This window comes from Mugil cephalus, chromosome 2, assembly GCF_022458985.1.
Source record: "Mugil cephalus isolate CIBA_MC_2020 chromosome 2, CIBA_Mcephalus_1.1, whole genome shotgun sequence".
NCBI classification, from domain to species: Eukaryota; Metazoa; Chordata; class Actinopteri; order Mugiliformes; family Mugilidae; genus Mugil; species Mugil cephalus.
This window is the reverse complement of record NC_061771.1, coordinates 28,086,442-28,114,100: the sequence shown is the minus strand read 5'-3', so window position 1 is coordinate 28,114,100 and position 27,659 is coordinate 28,086,442. Positions and strand designations below refer to the sequence as shown.

General features: G+C 39.2%; 5 protein-coding genes across 7 annotated transcripts in view; 4 read left to right on the top strand and 1 right to left on the bottom strand.

The window, feature by feature from the left end:
- LOC125003502 (B-cell receptor CD22-like) overlaps positions 1 to 27,659 on the bottom strand; it is a 47,809-nt gene that overhangs the window by 12,795 nt on the left and 7,355 nt on the right. The gene's annotated exons all lie outside the window — the stretch shown is intronic.
- Positions 357 to 8,947, top strand: LOC125003723 (myelin-oligodendrocyte glycoprotein-like). Its single transcript, XM_047577844.1, has 5 exons — positions 357 to 506; positions 4,635 to 4,982; positions 6,329 to 6,418; positions 6,541 to 6,645; positions 8,247 to 8,947. The coding sequence occupies exons 1-5, from the start codon at positions 452 to 454 to the stop codon at positions 8,252 to 8,254; spliced, it is 606 nt and encodes a 201-aa protein (XP_047433800.1). The 5' UTR covers positions 357 to 451; the 3' UTR covers positions 8,255 to 8,947.
- On the top strand, positions 10,121 to 15,869 carry LOC125003713 (myelin-oligodendrocyte glycoprotein-like). Of its 2 annotated transcripts, none has more exons than XM_047577829.1 (5): positions 10,121 to 10,257; positions 12,754 to 13,101; positions 13,298 to 13,387; positions 13,516 to 13,620; positions 14,977 to 15,869. In XM_047577829.1, the coding sequence occupies exons 2-5, from the start codon at positions 12,828 to 12,830 to the stop codon at positions 15,102 to 15,104; spliced, it is 597 nt and encodes a 198-aa protein (XP_047433785.1). In that variant the 5' UTR covers positions 10,121 to 10,257; positions 12,754 to 12,827; the 3' UTR covers positions 15,105 to 15,869. The 2 variants fall into 2 exon arrangements, with proteins under 2 accessions (XP_047433785.1, XP_047433784.1); XM_047577828.1 differs by lacking the exon at positions 10,121 to 10,257 and adding an exon at positions 10,297 to 11,763.
- The window catches only part of LOC125003708 (selection and upkeep of intraepithelial T-cells protein 6-like), a 164,326-nt gene continuing 153,750 nt past the window's right edge, over positions 17,084 to 27,659 (top strand). Inside the window, exon 1 of the mRNA XM_047577817.1 lies at positions 17,084 to 17,150. The gene's annotated coding sequence lies outside the window, so the exon portion shown is untranslated. The remainder of the gene's footprint in view (positions 17,151 to 27,659) is intronic.
- On the top strand, positions 17,886 to 26,799 carry LOC125003718 (myelin-oligodendrocyte glycoprotein-like). 2 transcript variants are annotated; one of them, XM_047577836.1, is made up of 4 exons: positions 17,886 to 18,079; positions 19,070 to 19,417; positions 26,427 to 26,516; positions 26,639 to 26,799. In XM_047577836.1, the coding sequence occupies exons 1-4, from the start codon at positions 18,025 to 18,027 to the stop codon at positions 26,782 to 26,784; spliced, it is 639 nt and encodes a 212-aa protein (XP_047433792.1). In that variant the 5' UTR covers positions 17,886 to 18,024; the 3' UTR covers positions 26,785 to 26,799. The 2 variants fall into 2 exon arrangements, with proteins under 2 accessions (XP_047433792.1, XP_047433791.1); XM_047577835.1 differs by lacking the exons at positions 17,886 to 18,079; positions 19,070 to 19,417 and adding exons at positions 23,448 to 24,885; positions 25,883 to 26,230.

Below are 27,659 nucleotides of genomic sequence, written 5' to 3'. Positions count from 1 at the left end.
TAAGACTTGAAAAATCGATGTTTGTTTTGTCGATATTTCTTTTAGCAAGTAGTACAATCAAATTAATAATAAAACAGTCTTTTCTTATGGAGAGTCGAACGTTAGCAAATCAAAAATGACATTTGCGTTCAAAAACGTTAAAAGTCGCTTCATGAATTTTTGTTTTATTTTTTTATTTCGTATTGGCAGAATTTATGAGTATAAACACAGTATAAAAGCCAAACAACACGCCTCCCCAGACGGTCGTTTCCGCGCGAAGAACCCGGAAGTAATCGTCTCATTCTGATTGGCTGCCAGAGTTCCCGCAGAACTAAATCTCGTTTGATTTGAGCGAAATCTCGTTCCCTGATCTGTGGTTGATCGCGGCGCGTCTGTGCCGTATTTGCGAAGCCAAGTGTGACCATAACTTTTGTTTCCTCGCAGTTTGTATTAATTTTGTACTGTTTTAACAATGGACGTGACAAAATTGCTCGCTTTTGTCATTTTTGGCTCGTTCACCGGAGTCGGTAAGTTTGTGGAGTTTGATTTAAAACGGCGCGATTACATTATTTAGACACCGACGCCCCCGCGTCTCTGCATTTATTACTGTTATTATTATTATTATTATTATTACAACATTATTCATATTATCGTGCTTTATACGCGCTGTGAGTGTGGTTTTACACTCCTTTAACTTAGTGAACTTTTAACGTGTTGACTCGGTGTCAGTCGTCGCTCCTTGACTAAATTGGCTTTAGCTTAGATCTGTTTTTTTTTTTTTGTTTTTTTTTTTAGTTTCGGGACTGTTTTGTATGGACGCTGTAATAAATCCTTTATAAACTATGTGTTTGCGTTAGAAATGTCCTGATTTAATCTAATCTAAATAGGCTTTATCTCTACGTTAAAGTAGAAGACGTGTCCTCCATGTTTTATTCGGGATAAAACACTAAATGCACCTTCTTCACTGCTCCTAATAAAGTTTGTTATGTTTATTTATTGGTTTAATCCCACTACTACAGCTCCAGACAGAATGGAACTAATTAATTATTCATACAGATGTGACACAGACAGAAACTTGCCTGATACTTTCTCTGAAACTTAGACTTTAATGATTCACAAGAGAAAGGGGAGTAACTTGTCACAAAAAGATCATCTGTTATGTTTGGTATAAAATAAGTTCACAATGCGAGTGGAGATGAATCAGTCTAACTGGAGGAAACTGTCTCCGTCTGTTTGTCCACCACGTTTCATGTAAACCAGGAGACATGCCCTCCATGTTTTACTCATTTGGCGAGGACGCACCATTCAGTAATTGACTCTTTTCATTTGTTTGCGAAAAACGGTTGAATAATAAAGTAAAACTATGAGGTATAGGAATAAAAATAACAGTAAGCGATAAAACTTTCTATTTTATTAACTTTATATCTTCTGAGTGTGTTTTCATTCAGGCGTATGTGCACATTAAGGTTCAGGAACTACAATGATGAGAAGAAGCTTCACTTGTATTCATTTAAAGTCTAGTCCAGCAAACTCATGTCATATTTAACTTTTTACTTTTTTTTATCTAAGAGGATTAAGTTAAACTAGTTACCCAATAGTAGGGAATTGTTTTCCCATAGTACTATATAAAACAGTCAGTTAATACCCATATAAATATATATATGTGTGTGTGTGTGTTAGTGTGTGTGTATAAGGATAAAATAGCAAGTAAAACAGAAAAACTATAAAACTGTAGACTAGAATAAAATGACTAATAAGAGAGATTGGATTTTAGCCTACATGTAAGAGTGTTAAGAGTTAAGTTATAAAAGTGTGCGTTAGTCTCTCTGTGTTGCTCAGGGAGGGAAACGTTAGAATATTACAATTTTGTGACAGAACGTTTGTGTGGTTTAAAATTAAAATCGGAGTCAAATGTCACTCACCAGGTTTCTCGCCTCTTGACTTGGGTTTAGTCCACGTGTATTTAGTTAAGAGGCTAGTTTCTCTCTGAGCTTTTGAATCAGTGATTAGTGATTCAATCTTGTCCTGGTTGAACTGTAAAAAAAAAAATCTATTATATCCTGTAGAAGGAGACGCTGTGTCTCCAGGGGTAGCATATATATATATATATATATATATATATATATATATATATATATATATATATATATATATATATATATATATATAAATTGATTCTTGTGGTACCCCACAGATAATCTCATAATCTCTCTAGAGATAATTAAAAAAAAAAACCTGTGGCCAACCCACTCACTTAATCTGTTAAAGGAATCTACCAGAACTGTACCTGTGGGTTTGTTCTGATATACATTTCTAATTTGGTGTGTGAGTTTAAAGACGTAACAAGTTTCTCTAAACTCTTACTTCAAAATGGGAGGTTAGAAATTGGTCTGTAGCTGCTGCGAGATAAAATGTCCAGGTTATTAATACAACTAAAGCAGTTTTAACGTCACCAGATACTGAATTAAAACTCATTTTTTTAAAAAAAGAAAAAGAAAAAAAAAAAGGAAGGTTTCAGGTCTTTAGAGTTGGCATCAACCAGGTCCAAACATTCGTCACGTCGTATACAGGCTGTTGATAAAGGTGCAGTGTGTTGGTTTTGCTTACAGATACCAGACCTAAGTTTGGTTATTTTCTCCCTGAAAATAAAAGTAAATAAAAGTAGCCAGCAAACTGTTCACATCTAGAAGCTGGAAGTGTGTTGCTATGATTTGTTATAGGATTTAAAAGAGTAAATGAATCATGATGGATTTCTAGTTTTGTCTTCTGTGCTGTGATGCTCTGGTTATTTCCACAGAGAGATCAAAGTTTTCTTTGTAATTTTCACACTAATTCACACCCACAGGCCGCATGTTTGACACCTACAGAAAAGACAGCACGTTTAAATTTAATAAAAACACACAAATATAAATATATATATATACACACTACTGGTCAAAAGTTTTAGAACACCGCACTTTCCCCTTTTTTTTTTTTTTTTTACTGAAAATTATTCAGTTTGTGGGTTTATCTTAAATTAAAGCATAGAAAAAATAAGCAATTTGAGTTGAAAAAGACATCATGGAATCAATTTATAGACCAAAATGTATTCTAAACGTTAGACTCATCAAAGTAGCTACCTTTGGCAGAAATAACAGCTCAACACACTCGTGGTATTCCTTCTACAATAGAAATCAAATATTCTTCAGAAAGTTCTTCTCAAGTCTGTTGCAGAAGTTCCCATGAATGTGTGGCACTTGAAGTTTGCTTGACTTTCACTCCTCTGTCCAGTTCATCCCAAACCAGCTCGATGGGGTTTAAGTCTGGAGACTGTTCTGGCCACTCCATGTTTTCAAGCTTACCATCTTGTTCTTTTTTCCTGAGGTAGTTCTGACATAGCTTGGACTTGTGTTTTGGGTCATTATCTTGCTGTAGAATGAACCTCTGATCAACTAGCCACATACCAGAGGGTCTTGCATGGAGCTGCAGAATGCTGTGGTGGCTGTTTTGGTTCAAGGGTCCGTTCACTCTGTACAAGTCACCAACCCTGGATCCAGCAAAACAGCCCCAGACCATCACACTTCCTCCTCCATGTTTAACAGTGATGTCACACACTGTGGAACCATCCTCTCGCCTACTCGACGGCGTACAAAGATCCTGTGTGATTCATCAGCCCATAGTATCTTCTTCCAGTCATCAGTAGTCCAATGGTGGTGTTTCGTGGCCCAGGAGAGCCTCTTCGTCTTATTCTGACATCTCACCATGTGCAGTCACTTTTTCTCTGCACAGAAATAACTCAGAACACAGGTTCACTTCTCTTATACTTGTACATATTGTTATATATGTACTTCCCATATTTTTTACATTCTCTTACTTATTCTGATTGTGCTTTGTTCTAAACACTGGTCCACTTTGGGTTGGAGCTGCTGTAACGAAAAGTAATTTCCCCCTGGGACCAATAAAGTAATTCTGATTCTGATGAACAATGGCTTCCTTGATGCAACTCGTCCTGTCAAACCTGCAGCTCCAAGTCTTCTCTTCACAGTTGAAGCTGAAACTTGCTCACTACGACTACTATTAAGCTGTGCTTGAAGGTGTTGCCCTGTGAGCCGCCTATCACGCAAGCTGTTCACTCTCAGAAGCGTCCTCTCATTCAGTTGTGGCTTTGGGTCTGTCAGATGACTTCCTGTCAGAGTTTCCCCCAGTTTTCTGATGGTTTTAACTGGAGGCAGTGCAGCAGGGAGTGTCACAGGATGATGTGTTGTGTTGTGGCTACCGTGGGTGTAATGTGTCGCTTTCTAATGGCACGGTCTCTGGTGTTTTGTAGAGCTGGATAAAGATGAATAAAATGATCAGAGAGAGAGATAATTCTAATATGTGTCCACATTTACGAGAATCTAGCAGATTAATAACATGTTAAAATCACTCATGATTAAAATACGAAAGTCAGAAGTGAATTAAACAGAACGGAGAGTTTAATAACGTTGTGCCCACGTCCACATTCCTGCCCTTCTCTCTTCTCTCTGTACATTGAGAGGGTGGGTGGCTTACGTTAGTCTTGGAACAATATCCAGATAAAAGATGCAGCTTCGTGACAGAGGAAGGTTTTACACCATCCTCATCCTCAGGTTGACATGAACTGATCAAACTGTTTTTTTTCTGGTTTGTTTCCCCAGAAAAACGTCCCATCATCAACCAGACTCAGCCGATTAAAGTACAAGAAGGATCTAATTTGACTCTACAGTGTCAAACTGATCCAGAGATCAACCTAAAGGACTTCACCTTGGACTGGAAGAGAGTGGACATCAAAAACGTCGCAGACTGCATGGTCTACTCCCGTCGAGGTGGGAAGGATCATCCTCATCCACAGATGCAGCGATACAAGAACAGAGCAGAGCTGATTAAAGAGGACCTGACCAGAGGACGGATGACTCTACTGATCCCCACAGTCCAGCAGTCTGACTCAGGACACTTCAGATGCTTCATCCCAAAGTTCAGCGTCAGCTTTGTTTTCAACATTAACGGTAAGTTTACTGAACTCACAACGTTGTGTTGTTGGTGCCACACACCACAGGACCCCCTCACAATCCAAAAAAGGCAACTGGACTTGTAGAATTTTCTTGAAGATTCGTCCGAGTCGCTTCTTCAGTTCTGAGGTTGAGGTTTAAATGTGTAAAAAAAAAAAAAAAAAAAAACAATGTGAGTCAGAAACTTCCTTGACCAGAAACTGGTGCCACTAGTTCCATAATGACTGGTTAATTAGCTGCCGTTAAGAGATAGAAGATAAATCATCTAAGACACTGATTTGTTTATTCAGTCTGTTTTTAATTATTTTAATGTGGTGTCTCGGGCCCCGCCTCCTACCGGGGCTCGTTTTTTTGTAGTTGATGTTGTTGCATGTTTGTTTTTGTGAATAATTGCAGTGCATTAAAAACAGGGCGTGTGTAATGCATTAGAAACAAGATGGAGGCTGCCATGTTTGCTGTTTGCATGTGAGTCGTCCGAGGCAGAGAGGGGAAGGACCAGAAGCCGAGAGGAGCGAAGGGACCCCCCCCCCTGGGCAAGGGTCCATCGGGTGCGGCCCCCCAGTGCGTTTACATCCACAGCTTAATCCAGCTTTACATGAAAATTTAACTTTCTGAATGTGGTCCACGTCCCATTTCACATGCAGCGGAGAAAATCAAACAACTGACGGGAACATGTTCTCCTCCTCCACACTAGGTGGCGACATGTGTCTTTTCAGCGCAAAAATACCACGTTAACACAGTCTGTTTTCTGGTTGACCTGTTACATCATATAATAAACAAGAGTCAATCGTGCTGCAGACCGACATTTCAAACAACAACCAGACAGATAATAGTTCAGCTCTTTTAATCTCGTACGTAATGTCTCAGACGGTTCTTCTAGCGGCTCTGTTTACCTTCTTCTTCTTCTTCACACGCGTTGTCCTGTTAGTTGTACGATTAAGCGCATATGTCATAGAAAAATAATTTCCAGTCGTTTTATGTGGGTGTCTCTTATGTGGGTCACCTCCTCTGTTTAGAGAAGGTTTGTCCACTTGGACATAGACCATCTGTCCTCTCTGGACCAGTTTCTGGGGAATGGACGATGTTCTTCCTCCTGCTGTGCTCCTCATGTCCCCTGTGTTTCCTGTCCTATCTTTTTTGAGGTGGGATATCCACCCGTCTTGAGGGTTTGTTTGATGTGTTTCCCCTCCTCGTCCTTTCCATCCCGTTTTGTGGGTCCAGTCTGTGCTCGGTGCCGGAGGGTTCAGTGTTGAGGTTTCATTCCTCTTCCACATGGGGGGGGTGGTCATAATGTTAAGGCTGATCTGTGTACGTTAGTAAAGTTTGTATTTTATCTCTAACAGTGACGAAGGACCAAGAGACGACGACAAAGAGAGAGGATGTCGCCATGACGACGTCTCCAGGATACAGAGTCGTGAACCCCACTGTGTCTGGTAGGTCTTTATTTATTTCACTATAGTTTGGAATAAAGTTATTAATCTAAACTATGTTGTGTTGTTAAATTAAATCCCATTTGAGTTTATTCCTCTAAATTCAAGAGTTTAATTTCTTTCAGGTCCTGTAGAGAAGAGAAACCACTGGATCATTCTTGGTGTCTGTATTTGTTTCCTCCTTGTTCTTGGTTTCATCGTTGGAGTCCTGGTGAAGAACAGAGGGATCAGTGAGTTACAGACTTTTACATTTTAACTGGACATTGTGATGAACATGTACTTTATTTTATATCTAATAGTCAGACTTGCACCTACAAAGTTTCAAATCAATAACCAGTGAAGAGTATTTTCAGGTTTTGTGGTACAGTAAAATCTGGAGTATTGATATGCATCATTGTTTCGGTGAAACAGTGTTGTGGGTTTTGCTGATGCACCTTTTTAACATGACAAAAGTAAAGTAAATGTTAGTAGGTGGTTTCCCATGACGTTTCTGTCTTTTGTGCGTTTGACCTTTGGAAATGTGGCAAAAGCTAGAAGGTATAAGCGACGCTCAGACCTGTCGGCCTGTGCACATTTTGAATAGCGGGGGCTCGGTTTGACATCAGAATACGCTGGTACGCCCACTACTCAGAAAACCGTTAGAAATGTGCCTGTGCAATACTCGTGTCACGATGCAGTAGCAGTGCGGCGGTGAAGCAGTTTCGACTGATTATGACTTTCACGTTGAACATACGGCGCCGTATCGGAGTCGATAGGAAAATAAGCAAACGACGACGGTTTCTTTTTTCGTTTTCTAGCATAATTAGCACGAGTGATGTGTGTGTGAATGAAGAACCAAGGAGCGGCATCTAATCAACCCATTTGTCAATTTCATTGTTTGCAATTAGATTCAGTGTATGGGCTGCACATCTGTGGGGGGGGGTTAGTTCACAAATATGTGGTGAGCACATAGTTAGTAACGCACTATATTGCTCCGTTGTTGCGCAAATGGGTTGCTAATATCAGGCTAAAGTTAGCTTGGTTGCGCTAACGTCGTTCATTAGCTTAAGTGTGTGTGTTACTGTTATGTGTGTGGAACGTGCAGGGATTTTTTCAGCCAGGCAGGTATAAAATAACACGCTGTCATATATATTGAAACATGGAGGAAAATGTAGCATTTCAGACGTGTAGCTGTTCCCCATGTGTCTAAATGAGCAGCACGCAGCTAATGCAACGTTAGCAGCATGTTCAGCCATGTTTACATTCAGTGACCGTCTGGTGGAATTTATTCCACTTTAGCAAATTCACAGAAATAAAGTTAAAATTCCTGGCAAGTAAGATTGTTTTTGTTCTTGGCTGTTTTGTAGTAATGAACATTGATTCCACTGTTACCACTTTATCTTCATGCATTCTCCTTAGTAGGTCAGTTTGTCTAAAATCGTTATTTATTATTGTAATTGTTGGTGAAAATAGTCGATCTACAAGCTCACAATGTGTTAATGTGGTGGATCTGCTATTTTCACAACTTTTGCGTGACTCTTGTAGATGTATGAATGTACATTCATGTGAAAAACACAAGCTGAAATATGGAGATAAAAGGTTTCTGCCCCAAAGCAGTGAAGTGCAGCAGCATTTAATAAACGACCCTGTACAGAACCAGATCTTCACTTAACTTTCCCCATGGTGAAAACCAACAACTGGTTCTGGTTTAGACGATTAATGGGGACAGAAATATTCAATGAGACACTTTTATGGAACTAAAACTGGAACAATACCCCGTGTAAACAGCACTGCATTAAACTAACAGAGATGAACCAGTCAATTAATCTGTAATTAATCCATCGTCTTACAGGAATTTGAGAGTTGGTGAAGAAAACCCCGGAAACACTGAGGAGACGAGGACGGAGACAAAGACGAGGACGTCATCGCAGAGAACGTCTGTGATGGTTGGATGACAAATACACTGTCATCTGAGCCAAAAACACACATTTCTACTGGTGCTGTTTCCACACTAAAAAACGTAAAAGCTTTTTATCCCGTGATAAACGTCTTTAAAAGCTCTATTTTGTTGTAGTTTAACCTAATGACAGGGAATAAGCTGAGACTAAAGTATTAAATCTCACACAGTTATGAACTCTATCTTCAGAGATCTGTTTCCAGTTCTGCTGCTGCTGCTGCTGCTGCTTTAGAGATTTTCTGGAGTTGTTGTGTTACAGGGAGAAATCCTGAACTCCTCAGGGACCAGTTTATCTCTAACTACTGCTCTGATGCACATTTATCTTCCTCCTGAATAACTACAGCTTATTTCCTCCATCTGGCTCCTACTAAACACAAAACCACATTAAAACCAACAAAAAACCTCAGAATGTCTTTAAAATTAATTTAAATATTAGAAAATTATTGATGAGTATTTAGATCATTTATATATTTGGTTACACTGAACTGAGCAAACCTGTGACTGTAAAGTAATGTGGATGTTTGCAGTTGTTTTCTTCGTATCTATTTTCTGTCTATTTTTTTTTTTCATCTTTGAAGCACTTTTCTTTAAATTATCATGAAATAATAATAAAAAATATCTGTCTATGATCTGCCTCATTGTTATTAATGTGTTTTGTATTATTCCTGTAGTTGTAATAGATTTTACAAACACACACACACACACACACACACACACACACACACACACACACACACACACACACACACACATATATATAATTGTAGATGTGCTGTCTTTTCTTTAGGTGTCAAACACTGCACTGTAATGCACAGTTTCATTCAGAGAAGTGGACAGAACACAAACCTGAGACCCAGGACTGAACAGCAGACACAAATGTCTTAAGATTACATTTATTTTTCTTATCCAGTAACATCTGGGATTTTACTTGTGTCTCAATACTGCAAATATCTGACAAATTTGTCCGAATCCCCAGATTAAAAATCTACAATACAGAAATACGGTGAATACGGTAGATTTTAGTCATAAATGCAATTATTTTTTTATTATCGTGGAAACATGAGGTATATTCTATATTAAATATATTTTGGCCTAATTATTAATGGTGCATTGGTCAGAAAGTTTTGCTAAGATCTGACTTGTTGGTGTTTCACTGCCACCTTCTGGTTGTAGTTTTCATTAACGTTTGTTAGTGGAGAGATAAAGTCCTCAATACACTTATAGCATTAAATGGCTGTTGCTCTTCAGAATCTAAAATCAGAGCTTTATCTTTGTTTTTTATATCACCACACACACACACACACACACACACACACACACACACACACACACACAGCAGATCAGTAATACATACAATAAATTAATAATGATAAACTAATGAAAAATATGCATATATTATAAATATATGAGTGTTTGCCAGATAATTTGAGGTTAGAAGCGGTTGTTCTTGTTTTATTGTTTGTTTTCTTTTGTCAGGGTTAGTATTTTATAAAAAGTAAAGATTGACTGTGCAGAAATATTTACATATTATTTTTATATTTTATATATTTATGACCAGATTGTGTGTTTTATGTCCTTCTTTGATCAAACACATCGGTTAAAGCCGGATTGTTTGACTTGCTGAGATATTCAGCCATGATTGAACACGTGGTATTCAGTCTTCTGTCCCGCCCACTGAACGCGCCACATGTTACATTTAAACTCCCGCGTTAGCCCTCAGCCAATCAGTGCCACCGAATTGGCGGGAAATGTGGTAAAATGAGCGGTCTGTTGAAACACTTGACCCTCTCCCCCGCCCTTCTCTACTTTAGGTTGAGTGGATCTGAAACGTGTCAGACACAGAAAAAAGGAGGTAAATGGAGACTCTGGACATGAGGAGAGGACAGAGGAGCTCGTTTCACACCAGGTAAAACTCTTAACTTTATGTCTTCAGTAAAAAAAAAAAAAGAGAGATGAGAGGCTGAGTGTGTTTTCATTCGGGTGTATGTGCACATTAAGGTCCAGGAACTCCTGCAGCACACTCACTACATGCAATGACGAGACGATGCTTAAGTTGTATTCATTTAAACTCTAGTGCAACGGATTCATGTCACATTTTGGCGGAAACGTTTTCCTTTTTTGCATACCTGGCGCCTGGAGAAGTGCAAAGCTTAGTGGATTAGGATCAGCTTTTTTCTCGTGCAGTTACATGCACAACGCAATGCAACATTTGGCAGAAAAGTAGAAGTGGAAAGTGTAAAAATAACCCAATAATAGGGATATGTTTTCCCATAGTAGTATAAGAAGATGTATTGCTAGTATAGAAGTTGCTATGTGCAGTCAGGGCAGTCAGTGTATATACCCACATATATTCATATAAAAGTATTCCCACAGTGAACACTGTTGTTGAATGTTTCAAACTTTAGCTCTAGAGATGTCCACATGGGGGTCGTTATAGGGGGGTTACACACGGATAGCGTTATACCAGCTTCTTCGTTTATAGAGGGTGAAATGATTTAAAATATAAGACTCATTTGTCTTATTAAAAACTTGTGAAAATCGGATTGGTTTCGTAGAATTTGAAAAAGCTCCCTACTCGCTTTGTAGGGTGTCACTACATAGTGGGCGCCATTTCTACACCGAGGGTATCGTCGCAGTTAATGACGTCACTGTTACTACTGTCGCATCGTTATTACGTGTAGCTCCCCTGCTCCCATAACTTACACATTACTAAAGCATGATGAATTTGTAAACAAATACGTGTCATGTACATGAGATAATAAAAAAGTATGTTTAAAAAAAAAAAAAAAAGTTTCACGATTTCGCGACGAAACTTCAAAATGTCTCTCACGCTGGGTATAGACTGTGATTTCTGATATTATCGGATATTATTTGACGTTGTAGTATTTATGTTTTCTGCCTTGCTTCCTGAATTTTATTGTAATCCTCGTTGAGAGTCTGTAGGTCCAATTGTTCAATAATAATAATAATAATAATAATAATTAAACGTATAGTCTAAAAACACACTAAAAAGTCCTTCACCGGCGAGCTACTTACTTTTTTTTGAGCCGTGAAAATGTTTCCTGGCGGGACCCTTCTTGTACTTTTCATAAATCAGATGATTTTGATGAGAAGAAACCGGCGTAACTTAGGCAGAAAATCGGCAGAAAATAGCAGACACAGTCCCGGAAGTCCGCGCTGATTGGCTCCTTTCTGATTCCGGGAAAACTGAATCTCGTGTTGCGCGATGAGTAGCGCGAGCGGTCTGAAGGAGGCTTCGTACAAAACAAGGCGGAGACTCCACGGTACCGAAGTGTCCCAAAAACTTTAATCACCCTAAATTTTTTTGTTTTGGATCAGTTTTTCATTATTTTCACAATGGACGTAGCAACATTGTTCGCCTTTGTCGTTATTGGCTCGTTGACCGGCGACGGTAAGTTTAAACGGAGTTTGAGTTAAAAAGACGCCATTACTTAACTAAGACGTCAACTTGTATGCGTTCATAATATTATCGGTATTACTTCTCATTAGTGTTATTATTATTGTGCATCACGTGTGTTACGAGTGCGGTTTAACACTTTAATTCTTTTTTATTTTTTTAAGTGAACATTTAACGTTACCGTGTTGACTCGCTCTTACGCGCGGCTATTAGCTTTAGCTTAGGGGAGCTGTCAGTTTTAGGTCTTTGCTGTATGGGCTGGAAATAATGTGTGCACGCGAAAATAAATCCTTATAGACTCCGTGTTATCGTTGGAAGTTTTTAAGACATCGAGAATTACTTTAGAGACGATATAATATTAAATTAGCTCAGATCGTTAAAGCGCTTTCTAGCAAGAGAAGGCCTTCAAGAAACCCGTTCAGTAGAGACCAGAAAGTCTCAGATGTTTGGGCCGATTTCACAGAATACAATAATGTAAAGAATGATCTAAAATATGTGATTGATAGACTTGGTCATGAAAAGTTTGATTGATAAAACCAGTTCATCCAAGACGAGTCACTAACTTATAAACCTGTAAACATCCATTACTTAACATACGTTAAGTTGCAGGTGTGTTCAGATCAGTGTAAGTAAATATATTTATTCGTCAAATAAAATACAAATCTAAATACTCTCCACCACCCATTTTGTATTATTTATGTTAGATATTCTGATGTATCTTCTTGGTTTGCAAACCAGCTGTGGTTTTAATGTGGTTCTGTGTTTACTAGACGTCTTGGATGGCGCACGGCTGGGTGACTTATAGAGTCTGTAGATTATGACTATATAACCATGTAACAGTTTGCTTATGTACAAATATGATGAATTTGTTTTGTTCTTGATGCAGCTTTGTGACAGAGAAAGGTTTTACACCATCCTCATCCTCAGGTTGACATGAACTGATCAAAGTGTTTTGATTTGTTTTTTTCTCGTTTGTTTCCCCAGAAAAACGTCTCATTATCGACCAGATTCAGCTGATTAAAGTACCAGAAGGATCTAATTTGACTCTACAGTGTCGGATGAATCCAGAGATCAACCTAGAGGACTTGGCCTTGGATTGGAGGAGAGTGGACATCCCAAATGTCTCAAATCGCTTTGTCTACTCCCGTCGAGGTGGGAAGGATCATCCTGTGGAACAGATGCAGCGATACAAGAACAGAGCAGAGCTGATTAAAGAGGACCTGACCAGAGGACGGATGACTCTACTGATCCCCACAGTCCAGCAGTCTGACTCAGGACACTTCAGATGCTTCATCCCAAAGCTGAACGTCAGCTTTGTTTTCAACATTAATGGTAAGTTTACTGAACTCACAACGTTGTGTTGTTGGTGCCACACACCACAGGACCCCCTCAGAAGACCCATGTCCTTCTCTGATGAGACACCACAAGGGACAACTACACAGTATTAGAAAGGTGGTCATAATGATGTGGCTGATCTGTGTAGGTGGATAAAACTGCAAGTTAATAAAGTTTGTTTTATCTGTAACAGTGACGAAGGATCAAGAGATGACGACAAAGGGAGAGGATGTCGCCACGACGACGTCTCCAGGATACGGAGTCATGAGCCCTGCTGTGTCCGGTAGGTCTTTATTTATATATGTGGAGACGTGCACAACTATGTAACTTTTATTCCAAACTACACTGTGTTGTTAAATTAAATTCCATTTGAGTTTATTCCTCTAAATTCAAGAGTTTAATTTCTTTCAGGTCCTGTAGAGAAGAGAAACCACTGGATCATTCTTAGTGTCTGTATTTGTGTCCTTGTCCTTGTTCTTGGTTTCATTGGAGTCCTGGTGAAGAACAGAGAGACTGGTGAGTTACAGACATGAACTTGTACTTTATTTTATATCTAATAGTCGGACTTGACTGTGTTTAGCAGCTAAAGCTACTTGAGGCTTTACATTTGAAGTTCAGGGCCCACATTCAGAACAAGTTGATCTCAAGGGGCTCAGATCAATAAGAGAAAAATAACACCAACAACTGCAGATCCTTCCTGAAAGAACAACTTTGAGGAAATTCAAGGGCGGCACAGTGGCTCGGTGGTTAGCGCTGATGCCTCCCAGCGAGAAGGTCCGGACCTTGCATGTTCTCCCTGAGGGTTTTCTCCGGACACTCCTCTTTCCTCCAAAGACATGTTCGTTGGGCTTGTTATGTGTTGGTGTGTGTTGTTGTAACATAAATTTATGGGAAACAGGGATCAGCTGTATTAACGGCAGGAGGAGTAGTCGATTAATGACTTGGTCTCGACTGTGGCTCAGGCCTGTGGGTCGGAGGTTGCCATGACAACTTGAGGTGGTTGTCAGTGACGACAGAAGCGCGATTGGCTGGAACAGACAGACAGGGCGATTTTCTCCCTCTGTGCTGGTCTCACATTTAGGCTCACTGTAACAAAACAGTAGCTCCTATCAGAAAAACACGTAGATCGTGGGCGTCGTAAGACCTTCCTGAAGACTTCGATATGTTTTTGTCTTAGTGGAGTAAATATTTTGAAGACACGTCCGAGTTTAAAACATTGGTCCCTTCAGCTTCTCTCAGGAAGTCGTTGCATTGCAGTCAATGGAGAGCAGAGAGAGACGCGACCGCACTCGGAGGCTCAGGGTTTAAATTGCGTACGTGTCGCTGCTTTGACGAGCACATTGTGAGAAACGGAACAAGTTCGTCTACAGCTGTGGGAAAAATCATGTCGGTACAGTGTAAAATGTGGCCGCGAGGTGTGAGGAAAGAGAAAGTTTAAGACAATTTCCGTGACATTATCCACTCTAGCGCGACACAAACCAATTATAAACTCAAACCTTCTCCAACAATTATCACGGTCATCGAACAGTGGATCAAAAACTAAGGCTCATGTCCACAGTTTAATGTTTAAATGAAGTCTGAAAGGTTGCCTGAGCAGTAGACGTTATGGGAAAAAACTCCATAGATTTTTCTTTTTTCTCTGTTTTGTTTTCACCCGTCCCATTCATTTCAATGCAAAATTGTATTTTGTAGAGGAAAAGTAATGACACAACAGTCCCTATCAAACCGCCCGTTTTGATATATAACTAATAAGGGACAAAAAAGGAGAGGGGAAAAAAAACGGTGCGTGGCCCCAATAACATAAAGTTGCTGGTTACAGAAGGATGAGTTGTTGTACAGTTCATCTGAAAACTGGTCTCCATCTTCTTACAGGGATTTGCAAGAAGCGCAGACGGAGAATAGATGAAGAAATGGGACGGCTGAGGAGAGGAGAAGATGAAGGAGACAAAGACGAGGCCGTCACCACAGAGAACGGCGTCGGACACCTCCAGCAGGGTTAGCTGTTATAGCTGGATGATAAATACAGTCATCTGAGCCAAAAATACACATTTCTACTGGTGCTGTTTCCACATTTAATAACGTAAAAGCTTTTTATCCCGTGATGAACATTTTTAAAAGCTCTATTTTAAATGGAATGAGGAGGGATACGTTACAAGTTCACTCACATGAACATCTTCACGTCAACAGTAAAAACCGACCAGATTAGATTTAACATGTCATTCCATATCGTACAGATACACAATGACGTGTAGTTAGTTTATGCATCTAAACAAAAATGCAGCTAAAAGGTTCAAATGAAGCTAATGACAGAATAAGCTGCGACTAGAGCATTAAATATGGATCCGAAGGGACTTTTAATCTGATCTTCAAAGATCTGTTTCCAGGTCTGCGCCATCGTTCTCAATAACACAAACAAATGTTTATTAATGCATTAATAACTCACATAGCCTTTATTTATTTATCCTCCTCCTGAATAGCTACAGTTTATTTCCTCCATCTGTCTCCTAATAAACACAAAATCACATTAAAGCCAAGAAAATACCTCAGAATATCTATAAAATTAATTGAAATAGTAGAAAATTATTGATGAGTATTTTGATCATTTATATATTTGTTTACACTGAACTGAGCAAACCTGTGACTGTAAAGTAATGTGGATGTTTGCAGTTGTTTTCTTCGTATCTATTTTCTGCCTATTTTTTTCATCTTTGAAGCACTTTTCTTTAAATTATCATGAAATAATAATAAAAAATCTCTGTCTATAATCTGCCTCACTGTTATTAATGTGTTTTGTATTATTCCTGTAGTTGTAATAGATTTTACAAACACACACACACATATATATAATTGTAGATGTGCTGTCTTGTTTAGGTGTCAAACATACGACCTGTGGGCCAAAAGCGGTCTGCAGCATGAATTTGTGCTAAAATTACATAGAAGACTTCAATCTTTCAATGAAAATAACTGTTGTTCCATATGTGTAATGCACAGTTTCATTCAGAGAAGTGGACAGAACAGAAACCCGAGACCCAGGACTGAACAGCAGACACCAGTGTCTTAAGATTACATTTATTTTTCTTATCCAGTAACATCTGGGATTTTACTTGTGTCTCAATACTGCAAATATCTGATAAATTTGTCCGAATCCCCAGATTAAAAATCTACAATACGGTGAATACGGTAGATTTTAGTCATAAATGCTTTTTTTTTATTATTATCATAGAAACATGATGTGTATTCTTTATTAAATATATTTTGGCCTAATTATTAATGGTGCATTGGTCAGAAAGTTTTGCTAAGATCTGACTTGTTGGTGCTTCACTGCCACCTTCTGGTTGTAGTTTTCATTAACGTTTGTTAGTGCAGAGATAAAGTCCTCAATACACTTATAGCATTAAAGGGCTGTTGCTCTTCAGAATCTAAAATCAGAGCTTTATCTTTGTTTTTTATATCACCACACACACACACACACACACACACACAGCAGATCAGTAATACATACAATAAATTAATAATGATAAATTAATGAAAAATATGCATATATTATAAATATATGAGTGTTTGCCACATAATTTGAGGTTAGAAGCGGTTGTTCTTGTTTTATTGTTTGTTTTCTTTTGTCAGGGTCAGTATTTTATAAAAAGTAAAGATTGACTGTGCAGAAATAATTTACATATTATTTTTATATTTTATATATTTATGACCAGATTGTGTGTTTTATGTCCTTCTTTGATCAAACACATCGGTTAAGGCCGGATTGTTTGACTTGCTGAGATATTCAGCCATTCATTGAACACGTGGTATTCAGTCTTCTGTCCCGCCCACTGAACTTACGCGCCACATGTTACATTTAAACTCCCGCGTTAGCCCTCAGCCAATCAGAGCCACCGAATTGGCGGGAAATGTGGTAAAATGAGCGGACCCCTCCCCTCCTTCTCCACTTTAGCTCGAGTTGATCTAAAACGAGGTCAGACAGACACAGATCAAAGGAGGTAAATGGAGACTCTGGACATGAGGAGAGGACAGAAGAGCTCGTTTCACACCAGGTAAAACTCTTAAGGCTGAGTGTGTTTTCATTCGGGTGTATGTGCACATTAAGGTTCAGGAACTCCTGCAGCACACTGACTACATGCAATGACGAGACGATGCTTAAGTTGTATTCATTTAAACTCTAGTGCAACAGATTCATGTCACATTTTGGAGGAAACTTTTTCCTTTTTTGCATTCATGGCGCCGTTTTCTTTCCTGGAGAAGTGCAAAGCTTAGTGGATTAGGATCAGCTTTTTTCTCGTGCAGTTACATGCACAATGCAATGCAACATTTGGCAGAAAAGTAGAAGTGGAAAGTGTAAAAATAACCCAATAATAGGGATATGTTTTCCCATAGTAGTATAAGAAGATGTATTGCTAGTATAGAAGTTGCTATGTGCAGTCAGGGCAGTCAGTATATACCCACATATATTCATATAAAAGTATTCCCACAGTGAACACTGTTGTTGAATGTTTCAAACTTTAGCTCTAGAGATGTCCACATGGGGATCGTTATAGGGGGGTTACACACGGATAGCGTTATACCAGCTTCTTCGTTTAAAGAGGATGAAATGGTTTAAAATATAAGACTCATTTGTCTTATTAAAAACTGGTGAAACTCGGATTGGTTTCGTAGAATTTGAAAAAGGTCCCTACTCGCTTTGTAGGGTTTCACTATACAGTGAGCGCTATTCCTACACCCAGGGTGTCGTCGCAGTTAATGACGTCACACGCACAGTCTACGTACAGGATCCTCAGTGAGTCGCGGGAAATGGTTTGAGAGGCTCTACGTTCAAAACACCGGAGAGAGTACACGGTACCGAAGCGTCAACAAAAACTTTAATCACCCTAAGTTTTTTTTGTTTTGGATCAGTTTTTTATTATTTTAACAATGGACGTAGCAACATTGTTCGCCTTTGTCGTTATCGGCTCGTTGACCGGCGACGGTAAGTTTAAATGGAGTTTGAGTTAAAAAGACGCCATTACTTAACTAAGACGTCAACTTGTCTGCGTTCATAATATTATCGGTATTACTTCTCATTAGTGTTATTATTGTGCTTCACGTGTGTTACGAATATGGTTTAACACTTTAACATTTTTTTTTTTTTCAATGAACATTTACCGTGTTGACTTGTTGTAACCCGTGCGGCGACTTGGCTATTAGCTTTAGCTTAGGGGAGCTGTCAGTTTTAGGTCTCTGTTGTATGGGCTGGAAATAATGTGTGCACGCGAAAATAAATCCTTATAGACTCCGTGTTATCGTTGGAAGTTTTTAAGACATCGAGAATTACTTTAGAGACGATATAATATTGAATTAGCTCAGATCGTTAAAGCACTTTCCAGGAAGAGAAGGCCTTCAAGAAACCCGTTCAGTAGAGACCAGAAAGTCTCAGATGTTTGGGCAGATTTCACAGAATACAATAATGTAAAGAATGATCTAAAATATGTGATTGATAGTCTTGGTCATGAAAAGTTTGATTGATAAAACCAGTTCATCCAAGACGAGTCACTAACTTATAAACCTGTAAACATCCATTACTTAACATACGTTAAGTTGCAGGTGTGTTCAGATCAGTGTAAGTAAATATATTTATTCGTCAAATAAAATACAAATCTAAATACTCTCCACCACCCATTTTGTATTATTTATGTTAGATATTCTGATGTATCTTCTTGGTTTGCAAACCAGCTGTGGTTTTAATGTGGTTCTGTGTTTACTAGACGTCTTGGATGGCGCACGGGTGGGTGACTTATGAGAGTCTGTAGATTATGACTATATAACCATGTAACAGTTTGCTTATGTACAAATATGATGAATTTGTTTTGTTCTTGATGCAGCTTTGTGACAGAGAAAGGTTTTACACCATCCTCATCCTCAGGTTGACATGAACTGATCAAAGTGTTTTGATTTGTTTTTTTCTCGTTTGTTTCCCCAGAAAAACGTCTCATTATCGACCAGATTCAGCTGATTAAAGTACCAGAAGGATCTAATTTGACTCTACAGTGTCGGATGAATCCAGAGATCAACCTAGAGGACTTGGCCTTGGATTGGAGGAGAGTGGACATCCCAAATGTCTCAAATCGCTTTGTCTACTCCCGTCGAGGTGGGAAGGATCATCCTGTGGAACAGATGCAGCGATACAAGAACAGAGCAGAGCTGATTAAAGAGGACCTGACCAGAGGACGGATGACTCTACTGATCCCCACAGTCCAGCAGTCTGACTCAGGACTCTTCAAATGCTTCATCTCAAACCTGAGCGTCAGCTTTGTTTTCAACATTAACGGTAAGTTTACTGAACTCACAACGTTGTGTTGTTGGTGCCACACACCACAGGACCCCCTCAGAAGACCCATGTCCTTCTCTGATGAGACACCACAAGGGACAACTACACAGTATTAGAAAGGTGGTCATAATGATGTGGCTGATCTGTGTAGGTGGATAAAACTGCAAGTTAATAAAGTTTGTTTTATCTGTAACAGTGACGAAGGATCAAGAGATGACGACAAAGAGAGGATGTCGCCATGACGACGCCTCCAGGATACGGAGTCATGAGCCCTGCTGTGTCCGGTAGGTCTTTATTTATATATGTGGAGACGTGCACAACTATGTAACTTTTATTCCAAACTACATTGTGTTGTTAAATTAAATTCCATTTGAGTTTATTCCTCTAAATTCAAGAGTTTAATTTCTTTCAGGTCCTGTAGAGAAGAGAAACCACTGGATCATTCTTAGTGTCTGTATTTGTGTCCTTGTCCTTGTTCTTGGTTTCATTGGAGTCCTGGTGAAGAACAGAGAGACTGGTGAGTTACAGACTTTTACATTTTAACTGGACTTTGTGATGAACATGTACTTTATTTTATATCTAATAGTCAGACTTGACTGTGTTTAGCAGCTAAAGCTACTTGAGGCTTTACATTTGAAGTTCAGGGGCCACATTCAGAACAAGTTGATCTCAAGGGGCTCAGATCAATAAGACAAAAATATAACACCAACAACTGCAGATCCTTCCTGAAAGAAAAACTTTGAGGAAATTCAAGGGCGCTACAGTGGCTCGGTGGTTAGCGCTGATGCCTCCCAGCGAGAAGGTCCGGACCTTGCGTGTTCTCCCTGAGGGTTTTCTCCGGACACTCCTCCTTCCTCCAAAGACATGTTCGTTGGGCTTGTTATGTGTTGGTGTGTGTTATTGTAACATAAATTTATGGGAGACAGGGGTCAGCTGTATTAACGGCAGGAGGAGTAGTCGATTAATGAATTGGTCTCGACTGTGGCTCAGGCCTGTGGGTCGGAGGTTGCCATGACAACTTGAGGTGGTTGTCAGTGACGACAGAAGCACGATTGGCTGGGCGATTTTCTCCCTCTGTGCTGGTCTCACATTTAGGCTCACTGTGACAAAACGGTAGCTCCTATCAGAAAAACACGTAGACCGTGGGCGTCGTAAGACCTTCCTGAAGACTTCGATATGTTTTTTGTCTTAGTGGAGTAAATATTTTAAAGACACGTCCGAGTTTAAAACATTGGTCCCTTCTCTCAGGAAGTCATTGCATTACAGTCAATGGAGAGCAGAGAGAGACGTGACCGCACTCGGAGGCTCAGGGTTTAAATTGTATACGTGTCGCTGCTTTGACGAGCACATTGTGAGAGACACAACGAGTTCGTCTACAGCTGTGGGAAAAATCATGTCGGTACAGTGTAAATTGTGGCCGCGAGGTGTGAGGAAAGAGAAAGTTTAAGACAATTTCAGTGACATCATCCACTCTAGCGCGACACAAACCAATTATAAACTCAAACCTTCTCCAACAATTATCACGGTCATCGAACAGTGGATCAAAAACTAAGGCTCATGTCCACAGTTTAATGTTTAAATGAAGTCTGAAAGGTTGCCTGAGCAGTAGACGTTTGGGGAAAAAACTCCATAGATTTTTCTTTTTTCTCTGTTTTGTTTTCACCCGTCCCATTCATTTCAATGCAAAATTGTATTTTGTAGAGGAAAAGTAATGACACAACAGTCCCTATCAAACCGCCCGTTTTGATATATAACTAATAAGGGAAAAAAAACGGTGCGTGGCCCCAATAACATAAAGTTGCTGGTTACAGAAGGATGAGTTGTTGTACAGTTCATCTGAAAACTGGTCTCCATCTTCTTACAGGGATTTGCAAGAAGCGCAGACGGAGAATAGATGAAGAAATGGGACGGCTGAGGAAAGGAGAAGATGAAGGAGACAAAGACGAGGACGTCACCACAGAGAACGGCGTCGGACACCTCCAGCAGGGTTAGCTGTTATAGCTGGATGATAAATACTGTCATCTGAGCCAAAAATACACATTTCTACTGGTGCTGTTTCCACATTTAATAACGTAAAAGCTTTTTATCCCGTGATGAACATTTTTAAAAGCTCTATTTTAAATGGAATGAGGAGGGATACGTTACAAGTTCACTCACATGAACATCTTCACGTCAACAGTAAAAACCGACCAGATTAGATTTAACATGTCATTCCATATGGTACAGATACACAATGACGTGTAGTTAGTTTATGCATCTAAACAAAAATGCAGCTAAAAGGTTCAAATGAAGCTAATGACAGAATAAGCTGCGACTAGAGCATTAAATATGGATCTGAAGGGACTTTTAATCTGATCTTCAAAGATCTGTTTCCAGTTCTGCGCCATCGTTCTCAATAACACAAACAAATGTTTATTAATGCATTAATAACTCACATAGCCTTTATTTATTTATCCCCCTCCTGAATAGCTACAGTTTATTTCCTCCATCTGTCTCCTAATAAACACAAAATCACATTAAAGCCAAGAAAATACCTCAGAATATCTATAAAATTAATTGAAATAGTAGAAAATTATTGATGAGTATTTTGATCATTTATATATTTGGTTACACTGAACTGAGCAAACCTGTGACTGTAAAGTAATGTGGATGTTTGCAGTTGTTTTCTTCGTATCTATTTTCTGTCTATTTTTTTTTTCATCTTTGAAGCACTTTTCTTTAAATTATCATGAAATAATAATAAAAAATCTCTGTCTATAATCTGCCTCACTGTTATTAATGTGTTTTGTATTATTCCTGTAGTTGTAATAGATTTTACAAACACACACACACACACATATATATAATTGTAGATGTGCTGTCTTTTCTTTAGGTGTCAAACACTGCACTGTAATGCACAGTTTCATTCAGAGAAGTGGACAGAACACAAACCTGAGACCCAGGACTGAACAGCAGACACAAATGTCTTAAGATTACATTTATTTTTCTTATCCAGTAACATCTGGGATTTTACTTGTGTCTCAATAATGCAAATATCTGATAAATTTGTCCGAATCCCCAGATTAAAAATCTACAATACGGTGAATACGGTAGATTTTAGTCATAAATGCATTTTTTTTTTTTTTATTATCATAGAAACATGATGTGTATTCTTTATTAAATATATTTTGGCCTAATTATTAATGGTGCATTGGTCAGAAAGTTTTGCTAAGATCTGACTTGTTGGTGCTTCACTGCCACCTTCTGGTTGTAGTTTTCATTAACGTTTGTTAGTGCAGAGATAAAGTCCTCAATACACTTATAGCATTAAAGGGCTGTCTAATCTAAAAATCTAAAATCAGAGCTTTATCTTTGTTTTTTATATCACCACACACACACACACACAGCAGATCAGTAATACATACAATAAATTAATAATGATAAACTAATGAAAAATATGCATATATTATAAATATATGAGTGTTTGCCAGATAATTTGAGGTTAGAAGCGGTTGTTCTAGTTTTATTGTTTGTTTTCATTTGTCAGAGTCAGTATTTTATAAAAAGTAAAGATTGACTGTGCAGAAATAATTTACATATTATTTTTATATTTTATATATTTATGACCAGATTGTGTGTTTTATGTCCTTCTTTGATCAAACACATCGGTTAAGGCCGGATTGTTTGACTTGCTGAGATATTCAGCCATGATTGAACACGTGGTATTCAGTCTTCTGTCCCGCCCACTGAATTTACGCGCCACATGTTACATTTAAACTCCCGCGTTAGACCTCAGCCAATCAGAGCCACCGAACTGGCGGGAAATGTGGTAAGATGTCTCCGGAAACACGTGACCCCTCTCCCGCCCTTCTCTACTTTAGGTTGAGTTGATCTAAAACGAGGTCAGACAGACACAGACCAAAGGAGGTAAATGGAGACTCTGGACATGAGGAGAGGACAGAGGAGCTCGTTTCACACCAGGTAAAACTCTTAACTTTATGTCTTCAGTAAAAAAAAAAAAAGAGAGATGAGAGGCTGAGTGTGTTTTCATTCGGGTGTATGTGCACATTAAGGTCCAGGAACTCCTGCAGCACACTCACTATATGCAATGACGAGACGATGCTTAAGTTGTATTCATTTAAACTCTAGTGCAACGGATTCATGTCACATTTTGGAGGAAACTTTTTCCTTTTTTGCATACCTGGCGCCTGGAGAAGTGCAAAGCTTAGTGGATTAGGATCAGCTTTTTTCTCGTGCAGTTACATGCACAACGCAATGCAACATTTGGCAGAAAAGTAGAAGTGGAAAGTGTAAAAATAACCCAATAATAGGGATGTGTTTTCCCATAGTAGTATAAGAAGATGTATTGCTAGTATAGAAGTTGCTATGTGCAGTCAGGGCAGTCAGTATATACCCACATATATTCATATAAAAGTATTCCCACAGTGAACACTGTTGTTGAATGTTTCAAACTTTAGCTCTAGAGATGTCCACATGGGGGTCGTTATAGGGGGGTTACACACGGATAGCGTTATACCAGCTTTTTCGTTTATAGAGGGTGAAATGATTTAAAATATAAGACTCATTTGTCTTATTAAAAACTTGTGAAAATCTGATTGGTTTCGTAGAATTTGAAAAAGCTCCCTACTCGCTTTGTAGGGTGTCACTACATAGTGGGCGCTATTTCTACACCCAGGGTGTCGTCGCAGTTAATGACGTCACTGTTACTACTGTCGCATCGTTATTACGTGTAGCTCCCCTGCTCCCATAACTTACACATTACTAAAGCATGATGAATTTGTAAACAAATACGTGTCATGTACATGAGATAATAAAAAAAGTATGTTTTTAAAAAAAAAAAAAAAAAAAAGTTTCACAATTTCGCGACGAAACTTCAAAATGTCTCTCACGCTGGGTATAGACTGTGATTTCTGATATTATCGGATATTATTTGACGTTGTAGTATTTATGTTTTCTGCCTTGCTTCCTGAATTTTATTGTAATCCTCGTTGAGAGTCTGTAGGTCCAATTGTTCAATAATAATAATGATAATAATAATTAAACGTATAGTCTAAAAACACACTAAAAAGTCCTTCACCGGCGAGCTACTTACTTTTTTTGAGCCGTGAAAATGTTTCCTGGCGGGACCCTTCTTGTACTTTTCATAAATCAGATGATTTTGATGAGAAGAAACCGGCGTAACTTAGGCAGAAAATCGGCAGAAAATAGCAGACACAGTCCCGGAAGTCCGCGCTGATTGGCTCCTTTCTGATTCCGGGAAAACTGAATCTCGTGTTGCGCGTTGAGTAGCGCGAGCCCTCTTTAGGTCCCTGTGTTCAAAACAAGGCGGAGACTCCACGGTACCGAAGTGTCCCAAAAACTTTAATCACCCTAAGTTTTTTTTGTTTTGGATCAGTTTTTCATTATTTTCACAATGGACGGAGCAACATTGTTCGCCTTTGTCGTTATTGGCTCGTTGACCGGCGACGGTAAGTTTAAATGGAGTTTGAGTTAAAAAGACGCCATTACTTAACTAAGACGTCAACTTGTATGCGTTCATAATATTATCGGTATTACTTCTCATTAGTGTTATTATTATTGTGCATCACGTGTGTTACGAGTGCGGTTTAACACTTTAATTCTTTTTTATTTTTTTAAGTGAACATTTAACGTTACCGTGTTGACTCGCTCTTACGCGCGGCTATTAGCTTTAGCTTAGGAGTTGTCAGTTTTAGGTCTTTGCTGTATGGGCTGGAAATAATGTGTGCACGCGAAAATAAATCCTTATAGACTCCGCGTTATCGTTGGAAGTTTTTAAGACATCGAGAATTACTTTAGAGACGATATAATATTAAATTAGCTCAGATCGTTAAAGCGCTTTCTAGCAAGAGAAGGCCTTCAAGAAACCCGTTCAGTAGAGACCAGAAAGTCTCAGATGTTTGGGCAGATTTCACAGAATACAATAATGTAAAGAATGATCTAAAATATGTGATTGATAGTCTTGGTCATGAAAAGTTTGATTGATAAAACCAGTTCATCCAAGACGAGTCACTAACTTATAAACCTGTAAACATCCATTACTTAACATACGTTAAGTTGCAGGTGCGTTCAGATCAGTGTAAGTAAATATATTTATTTGTCAAATAAAATACAAATCTAAATACTCTCCACCACCCATTTTGTATTATTTATGTTCGTCTTAAAGATATTCTGATGTATCTTCTTGGTTTGCAAACCAGCTGTGGTTTTAATGTGGTTCTGTGATTACTAGACGTCTTGGATGGCGCACGGGTGGGTAACTTATTAGAGTCTGTAGATTATGACTATATAACCATGTAACAGTTTGCTTATGTACAAATATGATGAATTTGTTTTGTTCTTGATTCAGCTTTGTGACAGAGAAAGGTTTTACACCATCCTCATCCTCAGGTTGACATGAACTGATCAAACTGTTTTGATTTGTTTTTTTCTCGTTTGTTTCCCCAGAAAAACGTCTCATTATCGACCAGATTCAGCTGATTAAAGTACCAGAAGGATCTAATTTGACTCTACAGTGTCGGATGAATCCAGAGATCAACCTAGAGGACTTGGCCTTGGATTGGAGGAGAGTGGACATCCCAAATGTCTCAAATCGCTTTGTCTACTCCCGTCGAGGTGGGAAGGATCATCCTGTGGAACAGATGCAGCGATACAAGAACAGAGCAGAGCTGATTAAAGAGGACCTGACCAGAGGACGGATGACTCTACTGATCCCCACAGTCCAGCAGTCTGACTCAGGACACTTCAGATGCTTCATCTCAAACCTGAGCGTCAGCTTTATTTTCAACATTAACGGTAAGTTTACTGAACTCACAACGTTGTGTTGTTGGTGCCACACACCACAGGACCCCCTCAGAAGACCCATGTCCTTCTCTGATGAGACACCACAAGGGACAACTACACAGTATTAGAAAGGTGGTCATAATGATGTGGCTGATCTGTGTAGGTGGATAAAACTGCAAGTTAATAAAGTTTGTTTTATCTGTAACAGTGACGAAGGATCAAGAGACGACGACAAAGAGAGAGGATGTCGCCACGACGACGCCTCCAGGATACAGAGTCGTGAACCCCACTGTGTCTGGTAGGTCTTTATTTATTTCACTATAGTTTGGAATAAAGTTATTAATCTAAACTGTGTTGTGTTGTTAAATTAAATCCCATTTGAGTTTATTGCTCTAAATTCAAGAGTTTAATTTCTTTCAGGTCCTGTAGAGAAGAGAAACCACTGGATCATTCTTGGCGTCTGTATTTGTTTCCTCCTTGTTCTTGGTTTCATCATTGGAGTCCTGGTGAAGAACAGAGAGACTGGTGAGTTGCAGACATGTACTTGTACTTTATTTTATATCTAATAGTCAGACTTGACTGCGTTTAGCAGCTAAAGCTACTTGAGGCTTTACATTTGAAGTTCAGGGGCCACATTCAGAACAAGTTGATCTCAAGGGGCTCAGATCAATAAGAGGAAAAATAACACCAACAACTGCAGATCCTTCCTGAAAGAAAAACTTTGAGGAAATTCAAGGGCGGCACAGTGGCTCGGTGGTTAGCGCTGAAGCCTCCCAGCGAGAAGGTCCGGACCTTGCGTGTTGTCCCTGAGGGTTTTCTCCGGACACTCCTCCTTCCTCCAAAGACCTGTTCGTTGGGCTTGTTATGTGTTGGTGTGTGTTATTGTAACATAAATTTATGGGAGACAGGGATCAGCTGTATTAACGGCAGGAAGAGTAGTCGATTAATGAATTGGTCTCGACTGTGGCTCCGGCCTGTGGGTCGGAGGTTGCCATGACAACTTGAGGTGGTTGTCAGTGACGACAGAAGCGCGATTGGCTAGGCGATTTTCTCCCTCTGTGCTGGTCTCACATTTGGGCTCACTGTGACAAAACGGTAGCTCCTATCAGAAAAACACGTAGACTGTGGGCGTCGTAAGACCTTCCTGAAGACTTCGATATGTTTTTTGTCTTAGTGGAGTAAATATTTTAAAGACACGTCCGAGTTTAAAACATTGGTCCCTTCTCTCAGGAAGTCGTTGCATTACAGTCAATGGAGAGCAGAGAGAGACGCGACCGCACTCGGAGGCTCAGGGTTTAAATTGTATACGTGTCGCTGCTTTGACGAGCACATTGTGAGAGACACAACGAGTTCGTCTACAGCTGTGGGAAAAATCATGTCGGTACAGTGTAAATTGTGGCCGGGAGGTGTGAGGAAAGAGAAAGTTTAAGACAATTTCAGT

Coding starts and splice junctions, on each gene's coding strand:
- LOC125003723 (XM_047577844.1), top strand. CDS start 452: ATGGACGTGACAAAATTGCTCGCTTTTGTCATTTTTGGCTCGTTCACC. Junction 507..4,634: donor TGGCTCGTTCACCGGAGTCG/GTAAGTTTGTGG, acceptor TTGTTTCCCCAG/AAAAACGTCCCATCATCAAC. Junction 6,419..6,540: donor CGTGAACCCCACTGTGTCTG/GTAGGTCTTTAT, acceptor AATTTCTTTCAG/GTCCTGTAGAGAAGAGAAAC.
- LOC125003713 (XM_047577828.1), top strand. CDS start 11,709: ATGGACGTAGCAACATTGTTCGCCTTTGTCGTTATTGGCTCGTTGACC. Junction 13,388..13,515: donor CATGAGCCCTGCTGTGTCCG/GTAGGTCTTTAT, acceptor AATTTCTTTCAG/GTCCTGTAGAGAAGAGAAAC. Junction 13,621..14,976: donor GGTGAAGAACAGAGAGACTG/GTGAGTTACAGA, acceptor ATCTTCTTACAG/GGATTTGCAAGAAGCGCAGA.
- LOC125003718 (XM_047577836.1), top strand. CDS start 18,025: ATGGACGTAGCAACATTGTTCGCCTTTGTCGTTATCGGCTCGTTGACC. Junction 18,080..19,069: donor CGGCTCGTTGACCGGCGACG/GTAAGTTTAAAT, acceptor TTGTTTCCCCAG/AAAAACGTCTCATTATCGAC. Junction 26,517..26,638: donor CGTGAACCCCACTGTGTCTG/GTAGGTCTTTAT, acceptor AATTTCTTTCAG/GTCCTGTAGAGAAGAGAAAC.